This window comes from Eublepharis macularius, chromosome 1 (assembly GCF_028583425.1).
Source record: "Eublepharis macularius isolate TG4126 chromosome 1, MPM_Emac_v1.0, whole genome shotgun sequence".
Lineage (NCBI taxonomy): Eukaryota > Metazoa > Chordata > Lepidosauria > Squamata > Eublepharidae > Eublepharis > Eublepharis macularius.
Genome location: NC_072790.1, coordinates 111,849,440 through 111,868,348, shown reverse-complemented (window position 1 = coordinate 111,868,348; position 18,909 = coordinate 111,849,440). Strand labels below are relative to the sequence as shown.

The 18,909-nt window shown below is 41.3% G+C and overlaps 1 protein-coding gene across 4 annotated transcripts in view; it reads left to right on the top strand.

Annotated features, from left to right (window-relative positions):
• Positions 1-18,909, top strand: part of PTPRK (protein tyrosine phosphatase receptor type K) — a 610,223-nt gene that overhangs the window by 506,010 nt on the left and 85,304 nt on the right. For all 4 annotated transcript variants that reach the window (XM_054970457.1, XM_054970449.1, XM_054970440.1 and 1 more), the window contains exons 12-13: positions 7,877-8,150; positions 11,877-11,913. In XM_054970457.1, the coding sequence (XP_054826432.1) occupies positions 7,877-8,150; positions 11,877-11,913 (311 nt within the window). The remainder of the gene's footprint in view (positions 1-7,876; positions 8,151-11,876; positions 11,914-18,909) is intronic.

Here is an 18,909-nt window from a genome sequence, read left to right as displayed (position 1 = left end):
TCAGGAAAATTTGGATGCTAAACAGTTACCTGATTAAAATATATCCTCACTCATAATTCAGAAATCTGCTTTTATTATATAAATGCTCCCTTGTTTTCCTTGCCTGTTCTATGGAGATGTCTATTGAAACAGATGTTCTATAATCCAATTCCAGTCTGTGGATGCTATCAATCATTCCTTAACATGCAACATGCCGTGGGTAGTCACAGTTCTAATCATGATATAATCATGTCTTGCCTGCCAAGTGTTATCTCATAATCTCTAGTATTCTTTATGACCTCCTGAAGTTGTAAGCCAAACAGCAGACACGAAATACAAAGGAGACCAGATGAATCAGTATTTAGAATCAGATATTAAGGCTTACTTTTACTGAGCCGGAGGTTCTTGGCTCAGCCAGTAAGGGAATAAACATTTAATTTGTCAGTGAGCCATGTAAAAAGCTATTTGCTTATCACAGACAGGTACTGGTTAAGTCTCAATACTGAACTATGTTTTTATGATTTATGAATATGCCATAATATTGCTAAAGAGTTATGATGGATATTGGTTGATTATATTAATCTGTGTATGTGTGCTGGGGGGCTTTTCAAGCTGTAAACTATATTGGTTCATTTTCAAGCATAATATAACAAGGAGCTGGTTAATTCTCATAGGCTTACTCCTGTCTCACTAATTCACACAAAGAATAGGTAAGGTAAAACTTTCCTAGGCTATATTGCTTCAAACTGCTGTTGGGGGGGGGGGGGTCATATAAAAAGCTCACTTTTTATGGGAATCTAGCCGTTGTTCTAATATGCTAGTTTTCTAAATGCAGCGATTGTTCATTATCCAGGTGTTCACTCTGCAGTATGAAGTTGACCAGTACAGGATAATTTTTGGCAGTTAAACTTTAGCTGCCTCGAAATAGAAAAACTCAAGTTATCCCTCTATTGCCATCTTGAATTACTGCATTCCTGAATGAGATCTTAGTTTTATGTTGAAACATAGATTCTGAACTGAATGATAAATAAATAAAACATTAAACAGTGCTCACTCCCCTCATGCTTACATATATTGCACTCTATTTTCACTCTCCCCTGACCCTTATTCTTCTAAATTGGCTGGATATTGAAATTGACACATTTACTGATCTTCTGGCACTTAGGGGAGCAGAAATCTTGTCAATTATTTTATCTTGGCAGCCTGCAAGAATGCTATGAGAGTGTCTGCAAAGGCAAGCATGAAATGTCTGTGTTCCCAAAAGGGTAATCCAGTTGCTTGTACAAAACTTTGATCCTGACCTATTATTATTGTCTTGATCCATAAGATAGAAAATGAAGCAAACACATATTATTTCTACAGACAGTCCCAGATAGCCATGTTGGTCCAAAGCAAAATCTTAAAACAAAAGCTCTGCAAAGCAGTCATAACTAGGGATGTGCAACTGAAAAACACTGGCATTTTTCAGATTCAAATTTTGGGAAGGGCATAAATACCAGTATTTGGGGGGATTCAGGTCTCATACTGTTTCAGATGGGAGGTGGGTTTCCAGAATTATTCAGTTTCCGTACAGGGGACTATGGGAATGCAATGGCTGTTTTTCAGCCAAAAGATACCAAAATGGAAAGGGGGCCTAGTGCTGCCTGACTGCTAAAGAACACCCAAGATTCAAGCGAATTGAACCAAGGAGTCCAATTTTATGGGCCCTTGAACAAGGTGCTTCACAGCCATCCAGTTGTCTCCATTGTTTCCTATGGGGGGGAGGGAATGCATGCTTTCTCCTGGGGAGAGCTAATAGCAAATGCACAAGAGTAAGCAACCACTGGCCCAAAGTCTCCAAATGCAAAGAGAACCAAGAAGTCAAACCAAACCAATGTCAAACCAGAAAATCTCAGCAGAACCACATGTTAATGTGACAAGCCCAATACATCACTGGCAAACCAAAGAATCCAAGTCAAACCAACTGAAGCAAGGGACACTGTCGTAAGCCCAAAAGAACCAATGTCATACCACACAAGTCAAGCAGAACGCAGGGCCAATGTGGCAAACTCAGCACAACCAGAGAATCCAAGCTAAGTCAGCCAGCCAGACCTGGCAAGACACTGACACAGACACAAGCATACACCTTCTGTTAACACCAACTGCATTTTTCAAGTATATATTCAGACCAGATATGTCAGAATGAACATCCCTAGAGATGACATGAAGTTTTAACATATGAAATATAGAGGCATTTTTAAATTTTTTTCTAATATTTTGTATTGTCGCAAACTTGTAGGATTGTAATTTGCTTAGTTCTGGAGATAAGGGCAGTTCAAGATTATCTTTGGTTTTCTTGTTTATGTGATAACTTACACTTTTAGTGTGCACATTTGTTTGCATCTGACCCAGGTCATATGGATCCAAATGGATCCAAGGTTGCACTCATATGATTCTCCCTACCATAAACAGGCTCTACATGTTTATAATAAATACTTGTTAACAAAGTCCTGTAGTGTTACAAAGTATCCCTGTTGCAAACTCTTGGTTAACTCAAGCTTGGGCCGACCTTCCCTTACTCTGAGGTAAAATTCTCCTCCTAAGGCATATGAAGCTGTTTACTGGGTTCAGGAGCCTTTAGTAGCGTGGTTGTTTTTGTAGCTTCAGCTTTCTTTATTGTCCCACCCTCAACGTATAGGTTGTGATGTTACCCAGCCAAGTCTAAGTAGAGCGAGGAGATCAGGGGCTTGCCTTTCCCTTAGAAAAAAGAAAGAAACTGCCACACGAGGCTTATGGAGTTTTAAAAGGAAACAGAAGGTTTATTTAGAGGTAGGTTGGATAGGTAGGAATGTAGGCTGGTACTTAAAAACTGAAGTAACAAAGAGGGTTTTGCACAGATTACTTCACTAGTGTGGGGCACAAAACACTTGGTATGGTTTATTAAGTTGCTGACTTGGATATGAGAGGTTGGTGCTATCAAACCTAAAACCTCTACAATGAGTTCTTTCTTTGACACTCCTTCACAAGTTAGGTGCTACAATTCTACACACACACACAGCACATCATCCCTTTTTCTGCAGACCTCAGGGTACTCCACCGAGTCCAAACCCTTTACAGATATGGGGCAGGAGTTATAGTTATACCAAAGCTATAACCCTGTTCCTTTGGCCAAAGGGGAGACTCCTTTCTATCTACTTCCTTGGCCCAATACAGGTTCCTAGATCTCAGCAAAAGTTAGTGCTGTCTGTCCTGTGTCAGTCCAAGGACTAAAAGTGCTTCATAAACAATGGTTTTTTTTTCTGTAAAGGTACACTTTTCCCTTCCTTCCTCACCCAGAGGACTCTCTGGCTGACACTCTCTGGTCAGATGTCAGGCTGCCACCCGCTACTCTTCTATTTGCTGCAACTCTAACCCTCTCCTTCTCTTAACACCAACTGTCAGCTCATCAGTCTAATACCAGCTGCCCTTTCAGGCTAGCCACAGGAGGGGGAAGGGACCTGTCAATCATCCTTCCCTCCTTGCTGCTGTTTCAAGCATTCGCCAGCCTCCCGCTGGATGCAGTACCTGGGAATCCCAGCATTTTTTAGACGAATCTGTCACAGTCCCCAAATTAGAAGCCTGCTGATTTAATCCTGAGTTGTTTTGATGCAACTGGGCTTGGAAACTGACTTCAGATCTTCATCAGTTACAGTCATAATGCTGATGTGGTCTGAAAAGGGAAGTGAGAGGTAATGTATGCAGGGGATACATAAAAGAATGAAATCTGCAGTCTGATCTTTTTAACCACAAGAGATGTGTTCCATAGGTAGTAGAAGTAAGAAGTGTAGGGCTTTACAGGAGGGAGCATTTGTGGTTACAAATCAAAAATAGCAGAAAATATTGCTTATTCATGTGTTGTTTATGTCTGCAAGTTGCCTGCCTACTGTAAGTATTTTTCACCCAGCTTTTGGTATATAAATCGTATATGTGGAGGGCTTACTGTACAGGGACATTTTAAAATACTTGAAATATGTTCTTTGCTGTTACGTATCTTAAAAGAGTTAAATTTGCCTTTGTCCTTTATGGCACCTTCTATCAGAACATCTGAGTCCTGAATTATCAATTAGTCTAATGTTTCAGTTTTTTGCTTCTTTCCCCTATAGGGAAAAGAAGAATTATAATTACACTATCTGCTAAAATGAGATTTTTATGAGAAATGACCAAAAGCTGTCATTTCAAGGAAGGTATTGGCAAGTTTAAGTTGAAGTTGGTGGTTATTTTTTTAAAATAGGCTGAACGCCATCTGCATCAGCAGTTTGCAATGTTTTTGACAGTGGTAGCTATCGGGAAAGGAGGCAAACTATTTGGAGGGAGTGGACAGATTTCTGTCCATCTGTGCTTGTATTATTGAATGTCGCTTATACTTTAGATCTTCGTAGCTGTGAGCCAAGCTAGATAGCGTAGCAAGGTCAAGAGGTGGAAATGCCTGTCAGCACATTCTGTCTCTTAATAATATGACAACTGCAATTTGGGGCTTTGGGCACTGCTTGGAGGCAGTCTTGTTAGGCCTTGATGCTGAACTTTCTATAATATCATTCCAAAGGCTTGTGCTTATTTCAGATTCTGTAGAAGGCTTAATCTAATACAAATGTTTGTGTATAACATCAGTCCCATCTTGGACTGCTTTATAGCATAATGCTTCAAATTTTTCTTTAATGTTCAGAAGGGTTTTTCCAGTGTTTAATTAGGTATTCTGGGTGATTAGTATTGGATGAATAAGGGGGGAAAGATAGAAAATTAAACAATCCACCCACTAGTTATGATGAAAATAGTTATCAGGAACTGCACTGTTGTGGTCACAGTGCAGTTCCATGTGGGTGCTGTGCATGCATTCAGTCCTGCCATGGGAGAAACTTTTAGAGCTCCATGAAACCATGAGGCATTCCCTGATGGCATTTTGTGTCATTTCCCCCCACTTTTTTCTGGCACACTGAAGGGGAAGGGGAGCACCCTTCTCTCAGTTCTCTCTCTCTCTCTCTGATGCTCCTATTTTCTGTAGTCTGTAGATATTTTTTTGGCTTCTCATTTTCTGACTTATATTTTCTTGCTCTTCTGGAGTTGGTCCCCTCACAGGCTCTCTTTTGTCAAAACTAGCCTTGATTGACTGGGATGCTCTTTGACCATGATTTCCTCAGCACTCCAAATATCAGCTGAATATATTAACCATGTCTCAGAGGGCCGTCTTTAAAAAGTTTACCAAATGTGGCACAAAGATGTCGCAGACAAATGGTCATCAGTGCTGTCTGTTTTGAGTTAATGAAGAGCAAGATATGGGAAAGTGTAAAGTTTTCTGCAAGTTCACACCTAAGGTGAGCATAATAAAGCATCTAGATTGGGAGAAACCTTTAATGACTCCTATCTAAAAGCAGGCCACTTTGACCATATTGCTGGCCTCTTCGAAGTCTTGGTAGCAAGCAGCCTCGGTTCCACCCAATCTTCCATTGGTTCCAAGAGCAGTGTCTGAACTAATACAGTTGACACCATTGTCCCTATCAGCCAGACACAGTAGTTCGGAGCCACTGACCAAGAAGAAGACAAAGCACTCAGAATTAAGTACATTCAGGGGAGAAGAGGTTGTGTTTTACTCATACAGCATCTAAAAGACTACCTGGCCTGGTTCTGGCAATCCCAAGAACCCTCTCTCTGCATCTGCAACTATTGTCACAGCCTCCCTCTATGGTTTTGTTATCAGATGGGGAGTTGAGGATCCTCAGAATGATGATATGGGCCCTATAACAATGGGAGCTGGCACTCCATATCCTAGACCATCTGTGCCCACATCACACTGGAGCTGATCTCCAAATTACAGGTGTTAATGCAGGTGCATTAACTCACCTCCTGTTCTAACACAGCTCCACCTCTTCCTTATATGCAGAGCTGTATCCTCCATCCGCACCATACATGGAGGGTTTTTATGCTTTTGCGTACCCATGGGTGCCACCTTTCAATTGTGATGTAGACTTCTGTAGAAGGAATCATTCATCTTTGGAAAACCATCCACTTGTCTCCTCCCAAGGGCACTCTACACAAGGGGAGTCAGTTCCAGGACCATCAATTCTAGCAGTCAGAGAGCATTCTGCACAATCAGTTTCATCAGATCACTCAGATTTGGAAGTGGATGTGGCATTAGATCCATCACGATGACTCCAAGCAATCTCCAATTGAAAATCATAGGCTGTACAGCATACAACTGATAAGAATGGCCAGTTCCCTAGAAACTGAGATCTATGTGGCTCCACCCTAGGACCCAGGACCCTGTTTTTAGGGTGATGATTTCAGCTAATTCTGGCCCCATCACCTAGCTAGCTATGGTCTTGTTATCAGATGGGGAGTTAAGGATCCTCAGAATGATGATATAGGCCCCATAACAATGGGAGCTGGCACTCCATGGCACACCAGCACCTAGCTCTTGGACTACAGAACCATGGCAACATCCTGCATCAGTTCCACATCTTCTAAATAGATAGAAAACATGTACCACGCCGGCCAGGATATGCATCCCTACTTGTTTATGCATCCTATATCAAATTCCATTATAGTGTTAGCCTTGCAAGATTAACAATGGGGCCAACAACACATAGCCCCTGTGGACAGAGAATGCTGTAAACTACATAGTTATGGTAGGAATGTTACGCATCCTTTGTGCTGCTCTTTAAGGTTGCCAACCATCAATCGATTATGGCCTGAAATCAACTGGCCATATTTAGAGTTGCTCCCACAGGATAAAAAGAAACTAGCTAAGGTGCTTCAGTAAAAAACGTCCAAACTAGCTAAGAATCAAATAAACTCTTCAAACCACATAGCAGACTGTGCCGCATGCCATCTGGCCACAGCCATAGCACTGAGAAGACACTCATGATTCAGATCAACCTCTGTCCAGTGAAACCATGGCCTGGATTGAAGACTTACCCTTTGTAGACAGAGTTCTTTAGCTCTAAAATGGATGATGCACTGGACAGAATTTGCAAGAACATTTTTACAGCTTGTAAATTGGGGGTTGCTCAGTTCCAACCATTTTTAAGCCTTAGTCCTATTTCAGGCTGTACTCTTATAAATACAGAAACCAACATTTTGGACCTTATACCCTACAGTCAGGGTACAGAAGTCATCAGAGCAGTAACAGTCAAGGCCGTAGGTGTTATCAGAGTCAAAGAGTCAAAGAGCCCATTCACCTACAACCACTCCAGCATCTCAGAAACAAAATTTTTAACATTTTTCATGAGCGTGATCACATGCTACTTCTGCAGCATTCCGAGCTGAATTCTCCATCAAATTCATCTGCAGGGCTGCTACTTGTTCTTCCTCTACAACCTTTGTTACACACTACGTCATGCATGTCAGGTCATCAAGGGATACAGCTGTAGGAAAAGTAGTGTAGCAGTCATTATTCTGGTAAGAGCCTTAAACCCACCATCTTTTTATGCCATGTAAGACTGCACTGTGACCACAACAATGAAAATGAACTGATGTTCACCAGTGCAGTCACACACTGCACTGCCCCGGTTTGAGCTTACTTTTTCATAGTGCAACTTGATTGAGCTCTCCACTGGCAGCAGAGAGAATGGAGGGAAGGACATTCTACCTCAGAAAAGGCGGGGGGGGGGGATGGTGTGTGACAGGGCCAAAGAGCACCTCACTGTTCTGTGGAGTTTCTCCTGTGGCAGGCCTGTGCTCATGTGCAGAGCCCATTTGTGACAGCACTGGTGGCTACTTAATGAACATCAGTTACAGCTAAGTGCAAACCTGTTTTTTCCAAGAGTGTTTTATCTCTTAGTCTGTTTGCTTGATCTGAATGTATTACCATTTGGTGTAATATACCTTTGTGTGTTATAGTTTTGACACCATCTTATAAGTAATGTTTGTCTGTTGGTTTGAATAGTGCCTACCAGATTGTTGTTGAAGAGTTGCATCCTCATCGAACCAAACGAGAAACTGGAGCAATGGATTGCTACCAGATTCCTGTCACATATCATAATGCTTTGAATGGTGGCTCACCATATTATTTTGCTGCGGAACTGCCACCTGGTAACCTTCCTGAACCAGCCCCTTTCACAGTTGGTGATAACAGAACTTATCAAGGCTTCTGGAATCCACCTTTGACTCCTCGTAAAGGGTATAACATCTATTTCCAAGCAATGAGCAGTGTTGAGAAGGTAAGTCGATTTCCTTATGGATCAAGTCAGATGTATATCTGGTAAAAACCTGTACTGCTTGCTTATAGCTCTGATCTAGATAGAAGACACCTTACAAAGAATATAAGTGCTGCTATGGTGGATCAAAGCAATGGTCTGCTTCTGGTCCAGGAACCTGTTTCACACAGTGGCCAACCAGATGCCCTTAAAAGATCCTCAAGCTGGATACAAGCCTTGGTGTCCAATGCAGTTGCCCTCTAGAGATGCTGCCTCTGAACTTGGAGATTTTATTTAGTCATCATGGCTAATAGTAATTGATGGCCCTATCCATTCTGTTTTAAATCACTGAAACTAGTGGCCATCACCACATCCTATGATAGAGAACTTAACAACTTAATTACTTGCTAAGATAAAACATATTTCCTGTTGTCTATCCTGAATGTTCTTCCCATAAACTTCATTGAGTGTCCCCAAGTTGTATTATTATAGGACACAGATAAAAAGTCATTTCTACCAACTTTACTTGACCCTTTGTCTAATTTTGTAAATCTCTGCCATGTTTCCCCTTAGTCATTGCTTGCATGTATGCATCCCTGAACTTTTTAACTTCAGGCAGCAGCACACACATACTATCCCCTTCCAAATGATACATAGCAAACATCTTTTAACAACAGTTCCATTTTCAAAGAGGTTTATCTAGCATCATTGTAGTCCTTTAGTCAAAGAGAGGCTGCAGGTAAGTAATTAGTAAAAACAATTATGCTTGTGGTGCTTGCATCATGCCCAAAGATGTCCAAAGACATTGCAGGGCGGAAAAAATTAATTGTATCCCAAAATTTCCCACCTGTGGCACATTGTCTTGGCTGATATCTTTATGTGACTCTGGATTTTGGCCAAAATCGTTGCTTTTGGTACTATATGAATCCTTGCCTTTGCCTCTATTCTCATTCAGTGTAGTCGTCTGTAATTCATATTCCACATAATTGTAATAGTAGCCATTACAGCTTGAAAATTTAATCAGTCTTTGAGCAGTAGTTTCAGTGAAATAATTTAAGCCATCTGTGGTTCTGCATTTCCAGGAAAATAGCCATCATCCTATTGTTCTCAGTGCTCATGCAGTTCAGAAGATGAAATTGCTGCGGGATAAACAAAATCCAGGTTGCTCAGCAGGTTAATAAAACATTACCAACTTTTCAGGGTGGTGCACACCAAACCTCAAATAAAAAAAGTTTTCTAAATCAGCCCTTGATTGTAAAGGAATCCCCATGCTCACGCTATGTTTGTAAGAATTCTCAGTATACAAGTTTGCTTCAAAATTGCTTGACTGCTGTGAAGGTACTAAAGGTATGGCTGCAGACCGCCATTGCTATTTCCTCACTGTTTGATATTTTGACTCTGTTGAGTACCGTTTCTATTTTGGTATGCATACTGATGGAGAACAAAGCAACAGGAAGTTAAATACTGCAGGCAGCTCTAGGTGTGAAAAGCAACAAGATTTGATAAACCTCATGCTGCTGCCACTGAATCATTTCTTTTGTAAATGGAAATAAATGTAATGGGAAAGGGAAATGGCATTCAAAATAGTAGCTGAGATATTTAAAACTTCCATTTAGGAATTAAGTATAGTCTTGCATGAAATCTCTTGTCTTCTAGTAATTGTGTCCTAGTAGCAGATGGTTGGGGCAAGAAAAGGGGAGAGGGGGGGGATTTCTGGGAGATTGCTACTAGATTGATAGGCTCCAGGAAGGTTAATCTGCTTTCAAAAGAAACCAAAACTACTTCTACCCCGCCATTTGGATTTCTGCTGCAGCTAATAATGAAGACATCACAGCTACTGATGGCTCTACCATTGAATCTTTAGAATGAACTCTTGCCTAATGTCTATAATTATAAAAAAATTAGCTGTTGATCATAGCAAAATAGGGGAAATGTCATAGCTAGTGAAACTGTATGCCAGTATCACTGTGAAGCTGGATGGTTTTCCTGAAGATTTCTATAGTATTTTTTTTTAATGCATGGCTGTTGAATTTATACAGGCATTAATACAGATGTCAAGGATTCATTGGGCTTGTGTAGATACAATGCTCCTGGTCATTTAACTGTGGTGAAGGAATTGAGAACAGATTGCATACATCCTGCCCTATCATCTATTTCTCCCATTGACCTTAACCATGTTTTATTCTTACATTGGTACTGATGGAAACACTGTAACACTGAGAGCCAAGCTACAAGTGATGAATTACACGAGGAGGAGCATGTGAAGGGAGTCACAATGTTAGCTGGGAAGCTGAGTTTTAAAAGAGATTGGAAGGCTTTGTCAATTTCTCCTCTCTACAGAGCCAGGGATCCCTGCTCAGGATGTTTATTTCCTCTTCACCTCTTAGAGCGGAACTACAAGTGACAAAAGGCACAGGTTGGACACTTGTCAGCTTCCCTCAAGTTTTGATGGGAAATGTAGACATCCTGGTCTTGCAGCTTGGCTCTCCGACTGCTGTCCAATGGACTTTTCAACTGTCACTTGTCCAACATTCCGCCAAGCTGCCTACATTTCCCATCAAAACTTGAGGGAAGCTGACAAGTGTCCAACCTGTGCCTTTTGTCACTTGTAGTTCCGCTCTTAGAAGTGGAAGTGACAGAGCCTTCCAGAGGCAAATTGGAAATTAACAAACCCTCTGAGCAGCGATCTCCCTGACTCTGTAGACAGGGGAAATTAACAAAGCCTTCTGATCTCTCACAGTGATCATCCAATGCATAGATGCAGAGGAGTTAGCCGTGTTAGTCTGTGGTAGCAAAATCAAAAAGAGTCCAGTAGCACCTTTAAGACTAACCAATTTTATTGTAGGCTAAAATAAAATTGGTTAGTCTTAAAGGTGCTACTGGACTCTTTTTGATTTTGCATCCAATGCATGGCACTATTGTGCCCATTTTACAAAGTCCATACAGAGATTCTCTGAGTAGAAGTCAACACCAGTATGCTATGATAAAATCCAATTTTCAGTTCTATGAATCACACTGATTAAGTGAAAAACTTTGCAAACAGCATCCGCCATGACAAGTGGCATCTGCATTTTTACATTGAATTTTTACATGATAGTAGAATAGGCTTCCTAGCTCTCCCTCTATGGCAGGAGATCTCCTGCCTGCAGCAGCCACTCTCCCCTTGCTGCTGCCACCTAGTAGGTCAGCAGGAGAAAAAATAAACCAAAAATTGCTGTTGTATCAGTGGCATGACATAAAGCCATAGATTTTCCATAGACTCCTAGAACACTTCTACGTTCACCCCATAAATGACATCAACCTGTACTTGCTAAGTCACCCCTCCCCCTATTCCTGCCCCCCCCGCCCCAGTCTTCCTGTAGGGAGGCATGTGACTGTTGGTGGCGCTCTCCTCCCTTCATCTCTCTCTTAGCCTTTAGTTATTGAAATCATTAGATATGACATCACACTTAGAATTTCTGCTCCAATTTATTATAAAGTGGGGGCCAGCAAGGAACATGGGTTGGGTGATGTCATATTACCAGACAGAAGAAGTGTGGCAGCTGCTTTAAGTGACAGCCATGTGTTCCTCACAGAGCATTGTTTGGGACTTATAATACACATATTACATAGTATGTATGGATTTGCAGGTTTAATCAAATTAGCTTTTGTTGAATTTTCTAAGCTCTCCTCAAGCTGATGTGAACTGCTGATGATGCTACTTGAGCAGTAAACTAATTGTTTTTTCCCTCCTATTTCCTTTCTTAATAGGAAACCAAAACTCAGTGTGTTCGAATAGCTACCAAAGGTAAGAGCTTTTCCTCTCTCAATAGGAGGATTTTTATAGCTTGCTTTCAGAACTAATTAAATGTGGCATTTCTATTGCTGGGAATTTGTATTTAGAACTTGTTTAAAGTGCCAGTAAAATGCTTGGCTTTCCCTTCCTGTTGTAAAATGTGACAGGGTGCAACCTTCTGTATTCTGTTTTGAGTGTGGAGGTTCTTTTTCCACTTATTGGTTAGAAGATAACTATTGCATGATTAAGCAAGCTTTTGAGAAAATAAGAAAATTAATTTCACTTTTGGAGGAATTGGCAGGGACTTGTTTTTATGATCAGTTGATGAATGAAGGCGAGCTAGGCGGATACAGTCTCCAGGATAGAAAAGTACCAGTTCTTTTAAGTTGCATATCTACTTAGAGTACCAGAAAAATAACCTGACCAAATATTTGTTAAAAAATTATAGTTTGTGGTGCATTTATGGAGCATTTTTTCACTCCTTTCTTGTTAGTATGTCCCCACCCCAAGCAATTATCAGCATCAGTTAAGCTTATCTTTTGTCATGGACCATGATGAAGTCATTGCTTGAAACTTAGAACTTGCAAGCTAACAATGCAATCCTAACTAACTTCAGTGGCATTAGAAGGATGTAACCCTGCTTAGGACCACACTGTAGATAAAACGTGAATAACCATAAGGGAGATTGATTTGGGAAAGAGTTGCATTTTGCATTTCAGTTTGCATTAGTGTCAGCTAGGAGAATGAATAGGTGTCTTATTAAATTATATTTCTCTCATAAAGCTGCATAATTTAAAAAGTTGCATCTCCAGGTAAGAACTTGGCACTTGTAATATCAGTATCCTTCGCAATGTTTACAGTCACTTATTAGGAAATTCAATTTACAGTGTCAATAGAGAGAATTAGAAGTAGGCTCAAGCAAAATAAACAAGGGAAGGCACAATAAATGATCAAACAATACTTGTTAAATCTGGGTCTGCACTCTGCACACACTGTGCATTTTTATGGACTTTGCCAGGATACCAGTTCAAATAGGGAAAGCTAGTACTCTGCATGTTTCCTTGAAGACCATTTCAGATTAAGATTTGTAGAAGAAATGCTTTAGGGAAAGTAAACTTCTTTATCCATATACAGTTTCTTTTCCAATTTGTTGTAATTTACTGTAAATGTTAGTGTTAAAGGATTATCAACTCTGGCTTGAGAAATTCCTGGAGATTAGGGAGTGGTTCCTGGTGTAGAGTTAAGAGGGGAGGGAACTCAGCAGGGATGTAATGCCAAGGAGTCCATTCTCCAAAGCTGCCATTTCCACCAGGAGAACTGATCTCTGTAGCCTGGAGATCAGTTGTTATTCTGTTATTCTGAGAGAACCTGGAGACTGGCAAACCTAGTGTGGAGTATCTGTGGTCAAAAGCATCTTTTAAACAAAAGTGAATTTAACATATTGGAACTGAGTTTCAGATTAATCTTACAAAAAGATAGTTTCAGGTAGGTAGCCATGTTGGTCTGCAGTAGAAGAGCAGGGTTTGAATCCAGTGTCACTTAGGGACTGTTACCACTCCCTTCTTTCTCTGTTAATTTTTTTATTTAACCCTCTTCTTACACCCACCAGGTAGATTGCTGCCACAAGGAATTATATTCCAAAATAGTAAATTTAAATTTCCCCTTTAATAACATTCCCAAGCATCAGGCTCCTTCGTGGGACTATTTGGCCCTAAGGATAGGAATAGGATATATAGGAATGATAGATACCCTGAGATTTAAAAAAAAAATTATTTTTACAAGAAGCATATCTGTGTCACTCTAGTATTTAAGCTTGATGATAGTCCTCAGTTCTTAAAGTTTCCTCACATAGGCTCAGTCTCACAGATCTTCATTAACTTTCTCTCTCAGGTGCACATACAGTTTGCCTGCTTCAGATAAATTAATCTCTCACTCAAATACACATAGACTTTCTCTCAGGCACACACACAGTTTGCCTGTCAAAACCACAAAGCAGGATGAATGTTCTCTCACAGACACACACAGTTCAGGCTCCCACACAGGTTGCCTAAATGAACTAGAATGAGGATTCCCTCAGGCTTACACACAGGTAGCCTGCTCTTCCCAGACTCAATATTTCTCTCAGAAATGCATAGACAGTGACACCCTCAGGCTGCACACAGCTTGCTTGCGTTGCCCAGATTGAATGTTCTTTCTCTGCTCAGTAACTAAAAACTGAAGTTCATTCCACCCACACTATCAGTCATCAACCAATCATCTCACTTATTCATCCTGCTCTTTCACCCCCCACTCTTCATCTGTACCACACCAAGCATTTAAAGACACACACACACTTAAAATCATTATAGAGACCAACAAGATTTTCAGGGTATAAGCTTTTGAGAGTCAAAGCTCCCTTCTTGTATGCCTGTATCTAATGAAGGGAGCTTTGTCTCTAAGGTGCCACTAGCCTCAGATCCTGCTGTCTTAACAAAAAAGAAAGCTTTGCTGAAGAGTGTGTGTTGTCTAGGCACATAAATGATCTGGAAACATGCATCTGGTTTCTCTTCCTGAATTTAGGGTTTTACAAATAAGACAAAAATATCAGTGGCAGACATATAATTCTTCTCTGAACAACTCTCAGATGGCCACTTTGATCAATGTAAAATAGCAATGATTTCAGTCAAAATACAAGTTAACACTGGCTCATGCTTTTCAGTTTTGCAGCAGCACTATCTTAAAGACTAACAATACAACTTTTATATATTCATTTACAAGTCTGGGATCTTTCATCATCATTATCTGTGAAATACATGGAAGTGGAAATGAAAGCTTTCTTGTTATATTGTTGTTTATTGCAATGGATTTTGGCATCTACTTAAACTTAGGGAGTGCTGGGGTGGGAGTGTGCTGCTCTTGGCAATTCTGAGACTCCTTCCATGAACACCTACAGCAAATTTTAAATTGTTTAATGCCTTTGAGATCTGGAGCATTGCCCAGTATGAAAAATATGAAATCAAATTATTCTGACAAACACGTCGCATAATCACAAGCAATAAAGAGCAAGGGCCAGAAATCACTTTGCAGGCTACTTTGGCAACCATCCTAAACTCCACAACCATTTCCCCCCTTCTCTAATACAGTTTATAAGCCTGTTCATCAGCCAACGTTGAGCCCCTTAATGTTTCCAGATATCTCTAATTGCATTACAGTTTAAGGGCGGTTACATATATAAACATAGAAATAATTTTATGTTTTTGGGCCCTTCCCCAAATATTTTATTCGCTCTTATGTAAGCAAGATTCAAACTATACAGCTTTTTTCATAAGACAGATTATATTTTTACTGAATGACACTACTTTCATAGAAACTTTAGTTAGAAATCATTTTTAAAATAATTTTCAAACTCAACTGTTCAAGGCACATAACTATGATTTATCACCTTATTTTTGATATATAGGTCGAAAAAAACAAATTTTTAACAGCCTAAGGAGCTTTCCTGCAGCTTAAGCGGTTCTTCCATTGGAGGAAGAACCGCTTAAGTTGAAGTGAGGGCCCTTGGGATGGAGAAAAGTTTCTTGAAGGATGTTTGAATTGTTCCCCAGTATCTTATTTGTACACGTGATCTCTTTTGCGTCTGTTAATTCAGATATTTTCCTTTCAGAATTGGTAATCTTATGGAACACAGCATCTTAATAATAGTGTCCCAATTAATAAATAACTGTTATGTACACCATAGCCGTTACTTGGTAATGCTGCCCTATTTCCCATCTTCCTGTGCATTAATTAATCAAATGGTTTGATTGAACACTTGACTGTTAGTATACTTGCACAGCCACTAAAATGCTCTATAATTCTTTCTGGCCTTGTGTACAAATCCTTGCCTTTTTTCTTTTTAAAAAAGGCATATGCCAGTGATGCCAGCTGTAAGAAGAAGCAGTAATTGAAGATGAATTACCTGAACATATAGACACTATAGATGCACATATAGGTGTTATTGACAGATGATTTGTGGGTGCTTATTTTTGTAGGAGAGAGTGAAAGAGAGGAGTTATTGAAACAGTACCATTGTTTATTTTAATTGTTTTATATATTTCTTCTATCCAAATAAATTGAAATAATTAATCAAAAGAAAGAGGTTTGGTGATGTGCAATGTTAATGACCGATCTAAAAACTTCAGCAGTTTCCAGTATCATTTTAATTGTAATTTTCTACACCACCTGGATGCACACCTAGATTAACGTAAGAATTGCCACCATAGCTACTTTTAAGGAAGAAAGCCATGCTACCTCCATATCAGAATCTAGTGCAGCGGTTCCCAATGTTTTTTGTAAGGTGACCTACAAGTTCAGCTTACTTGGGTATGGTGACCCATCCATAGTCTTGCCAGTCACCTGGTGGGGAATCCCCTAGCCTCCACCCCTGACCACCTCTCACCTGGCTGGTGTGAGGACAGACAAAGTGCGCTTCTGAACACTCTGGAGCACACTTCACATCACACTGGGAATGACATCTTTCCTGGTACAACACAGAAGCAGTGGGTTGCACTGGGGGCTTTCCCCCGCTTTCACCCCCAGGGGCCTAGGCAACCTATCCATTCAGGGCTGGTCCAAGGTTTTTTGACACCCTGGGGAAATTATGACAGTGCCCATCTAGTCTAGGATTCCATTTTCTATAGTGGCCAGAAAGATGTTTTTGAGAAATCAACTAACATCATACAATATGATCCCCAAGCAAGTGGCATTCTGAAGTACCTCTTTTGAATGTAACTTCTATTTGAATATAGTGGTTATATTTCTACATTTGACCACCCCCTCCTTCTCCATTGCTCCCTCTAATCCAGAACCAGTTTGGTGTAATAGTTAAGAACACAGGACTCTAATCTGGAGAACTGGGTTGATTCCCCAGCTGGGTGACCTTGAGTCAGTGACAGCTTCTAGGAGCTCTCTCAGCCCCACCCATCTCACAGAGTGTTTTGTTGTGGAGATAATAATAACATACTTTATAAACTGCTCTGAGTGGGCATTAAGTTGTCTTGAAGGGCGGTACATAAATTGAATGTTATTATTATTATTAATCCTCCCTAAGATTCTAAGAAACTCACTGTAGTATCCATCAGGACATGTTTTATTTTATTCTTCATAAATCAACATGTATATGCAGTAAGGAAAAAAATACCAACTAATGTATATCATGGAAGATACAGCTTCCAGGGTCAGGTCTTAGTGCCCAAAATACAGGTTAGAGCCTTGTCACAAATTAAGAACTAAAGTTGGTTCATCTTCGGTCTTCCTGTGCAGTCCCACATGGGACTGCGCACGTGCAGGCCTGCTGATTTCGGAGATTTTCTAGCTAAAAGCCACTGGGGGTGCTCCCGCCTCTCAGCACGCATGTGCAGCCGCTTTCCCGCCTAAAGCGGCGCCTTAAGTAAGCGGAGCGCCCCCACCACCCTCAGTTTCTCTTTTGCTGCCAGTGTAGGAGGTTCTCGCAACGGTGATTGTACTTTCCTTTGGTGTTTTGTCTTATCTTATCGTCACAATGTCGGAAAAAGCCTTGTTCAAAAAGTGTGATTCCTGCAAGGGTAAAATGACGTGGTCAGGTGGACATTCGGTGTGCCTTTTTTGCTTGGGTGAGACTCACAACACCCAAACGTACAAGGATTGCCACACATTTACCCCCAAGGCGAGGGCCAAAAGGGTGTATAGATTGCACGCCTGGTTGTGGAAGAAGGCTATGTCTACCACTGACCCTACACCTAAGGCGAAGGTGCCCGCTGCAGCCGGCACACCTAGTCAGCTAGACCCAAAGCCCACTGGGTCTAAAACATCGCGTTCCCGCTCTTCCCTGATGCACTCGGTGTCGAGAGCACCGTCGGAACCATCTTTGGAACCGAGACCCAGCAGTGACTGTAACCTCTCAGATCCGATAACTCTACCGGATCCAATGCTGTCCAGACCCACGGAGTCGCACACCTTCAACTTCTGCGACTCTGGCACCTTTACTGACGATGACTTCCCAGTCACCTCGGAGTTGATCGGGCTCGTCACCTCAGGTCCGAGCGAGGTCATCTTCGCAGTTGGGTGCTCCCTCGAAGTCCCTGGTACAGAAATCTGACTCTGACCCTAAGAAGAAGAAAAAGCGCAAGACTAAGGAAAATAGAGCAACATTGGAAATGGTCGTTGTCCATGCCGATACTGGCCCAGAACCGAAGAGGCATAAGGACTCTGGCCATTGGTCTTCGGATCGGAGCGCCTCTCGATCCTCTAGGGACTGGATTGAGGAAGAAGTTATCGTACTAGACAAACTTCTGATGTCGAGGGGTTTGAGATCCCCTTCCTTTACATCTTGGGTGACTCATTCATCCACAGAGGAGGGCGAGCTCCCTAGCAGAAGGGTAGACCCTTCCACCCATTCATGGGGGGAACATTACTCGAGGAGCCACCATCACAGGGAGGAGTCTCCTTATGAAGTTGACCTGGGCTGCTCTTTCTATACTGATATTCTCCTGCGGAGCCATTCTCCTTCTCAATGTAGGAGCAGACACTCTTTCTCATGCACCCGAATGGCCTAACCACTGTCTGAGGGGGGCTTAGAGACAGACCCACACCTAATGAGGAGGAACCCTAGCCCGCCTTCGGATCCATCACCTGACGAGGCTGTTAGAGGATACTTCCCCAACAGAGGATTTCCACGCTTATACAGAGCTGTTGTGTTGTATGACAAAAGCTTTGGAGATGGATGTCTCTTCCTCGGAACCAAGATCCAAGGATAAAATCCTAAAGCACATATATGCTGTCCATGCCAACGTGTCCATGCCAATGAAAGAAGGTTTCGTTGACCTTTTAAATACCTTGGTTCTCAAACCGGCCTCTGCTCCGCCTACTAACAGAAAGTGTGAAGGCTTATACAAGACCAGGGACGAATTATGCCCATACCTCTTGATGCATCCTCCGCCTTCCTCACTGGTTACGGAGATGCAAACGTGCCCCAAGCAAGGATCACACTCCACTCCTTCGGACAAAGAGGGT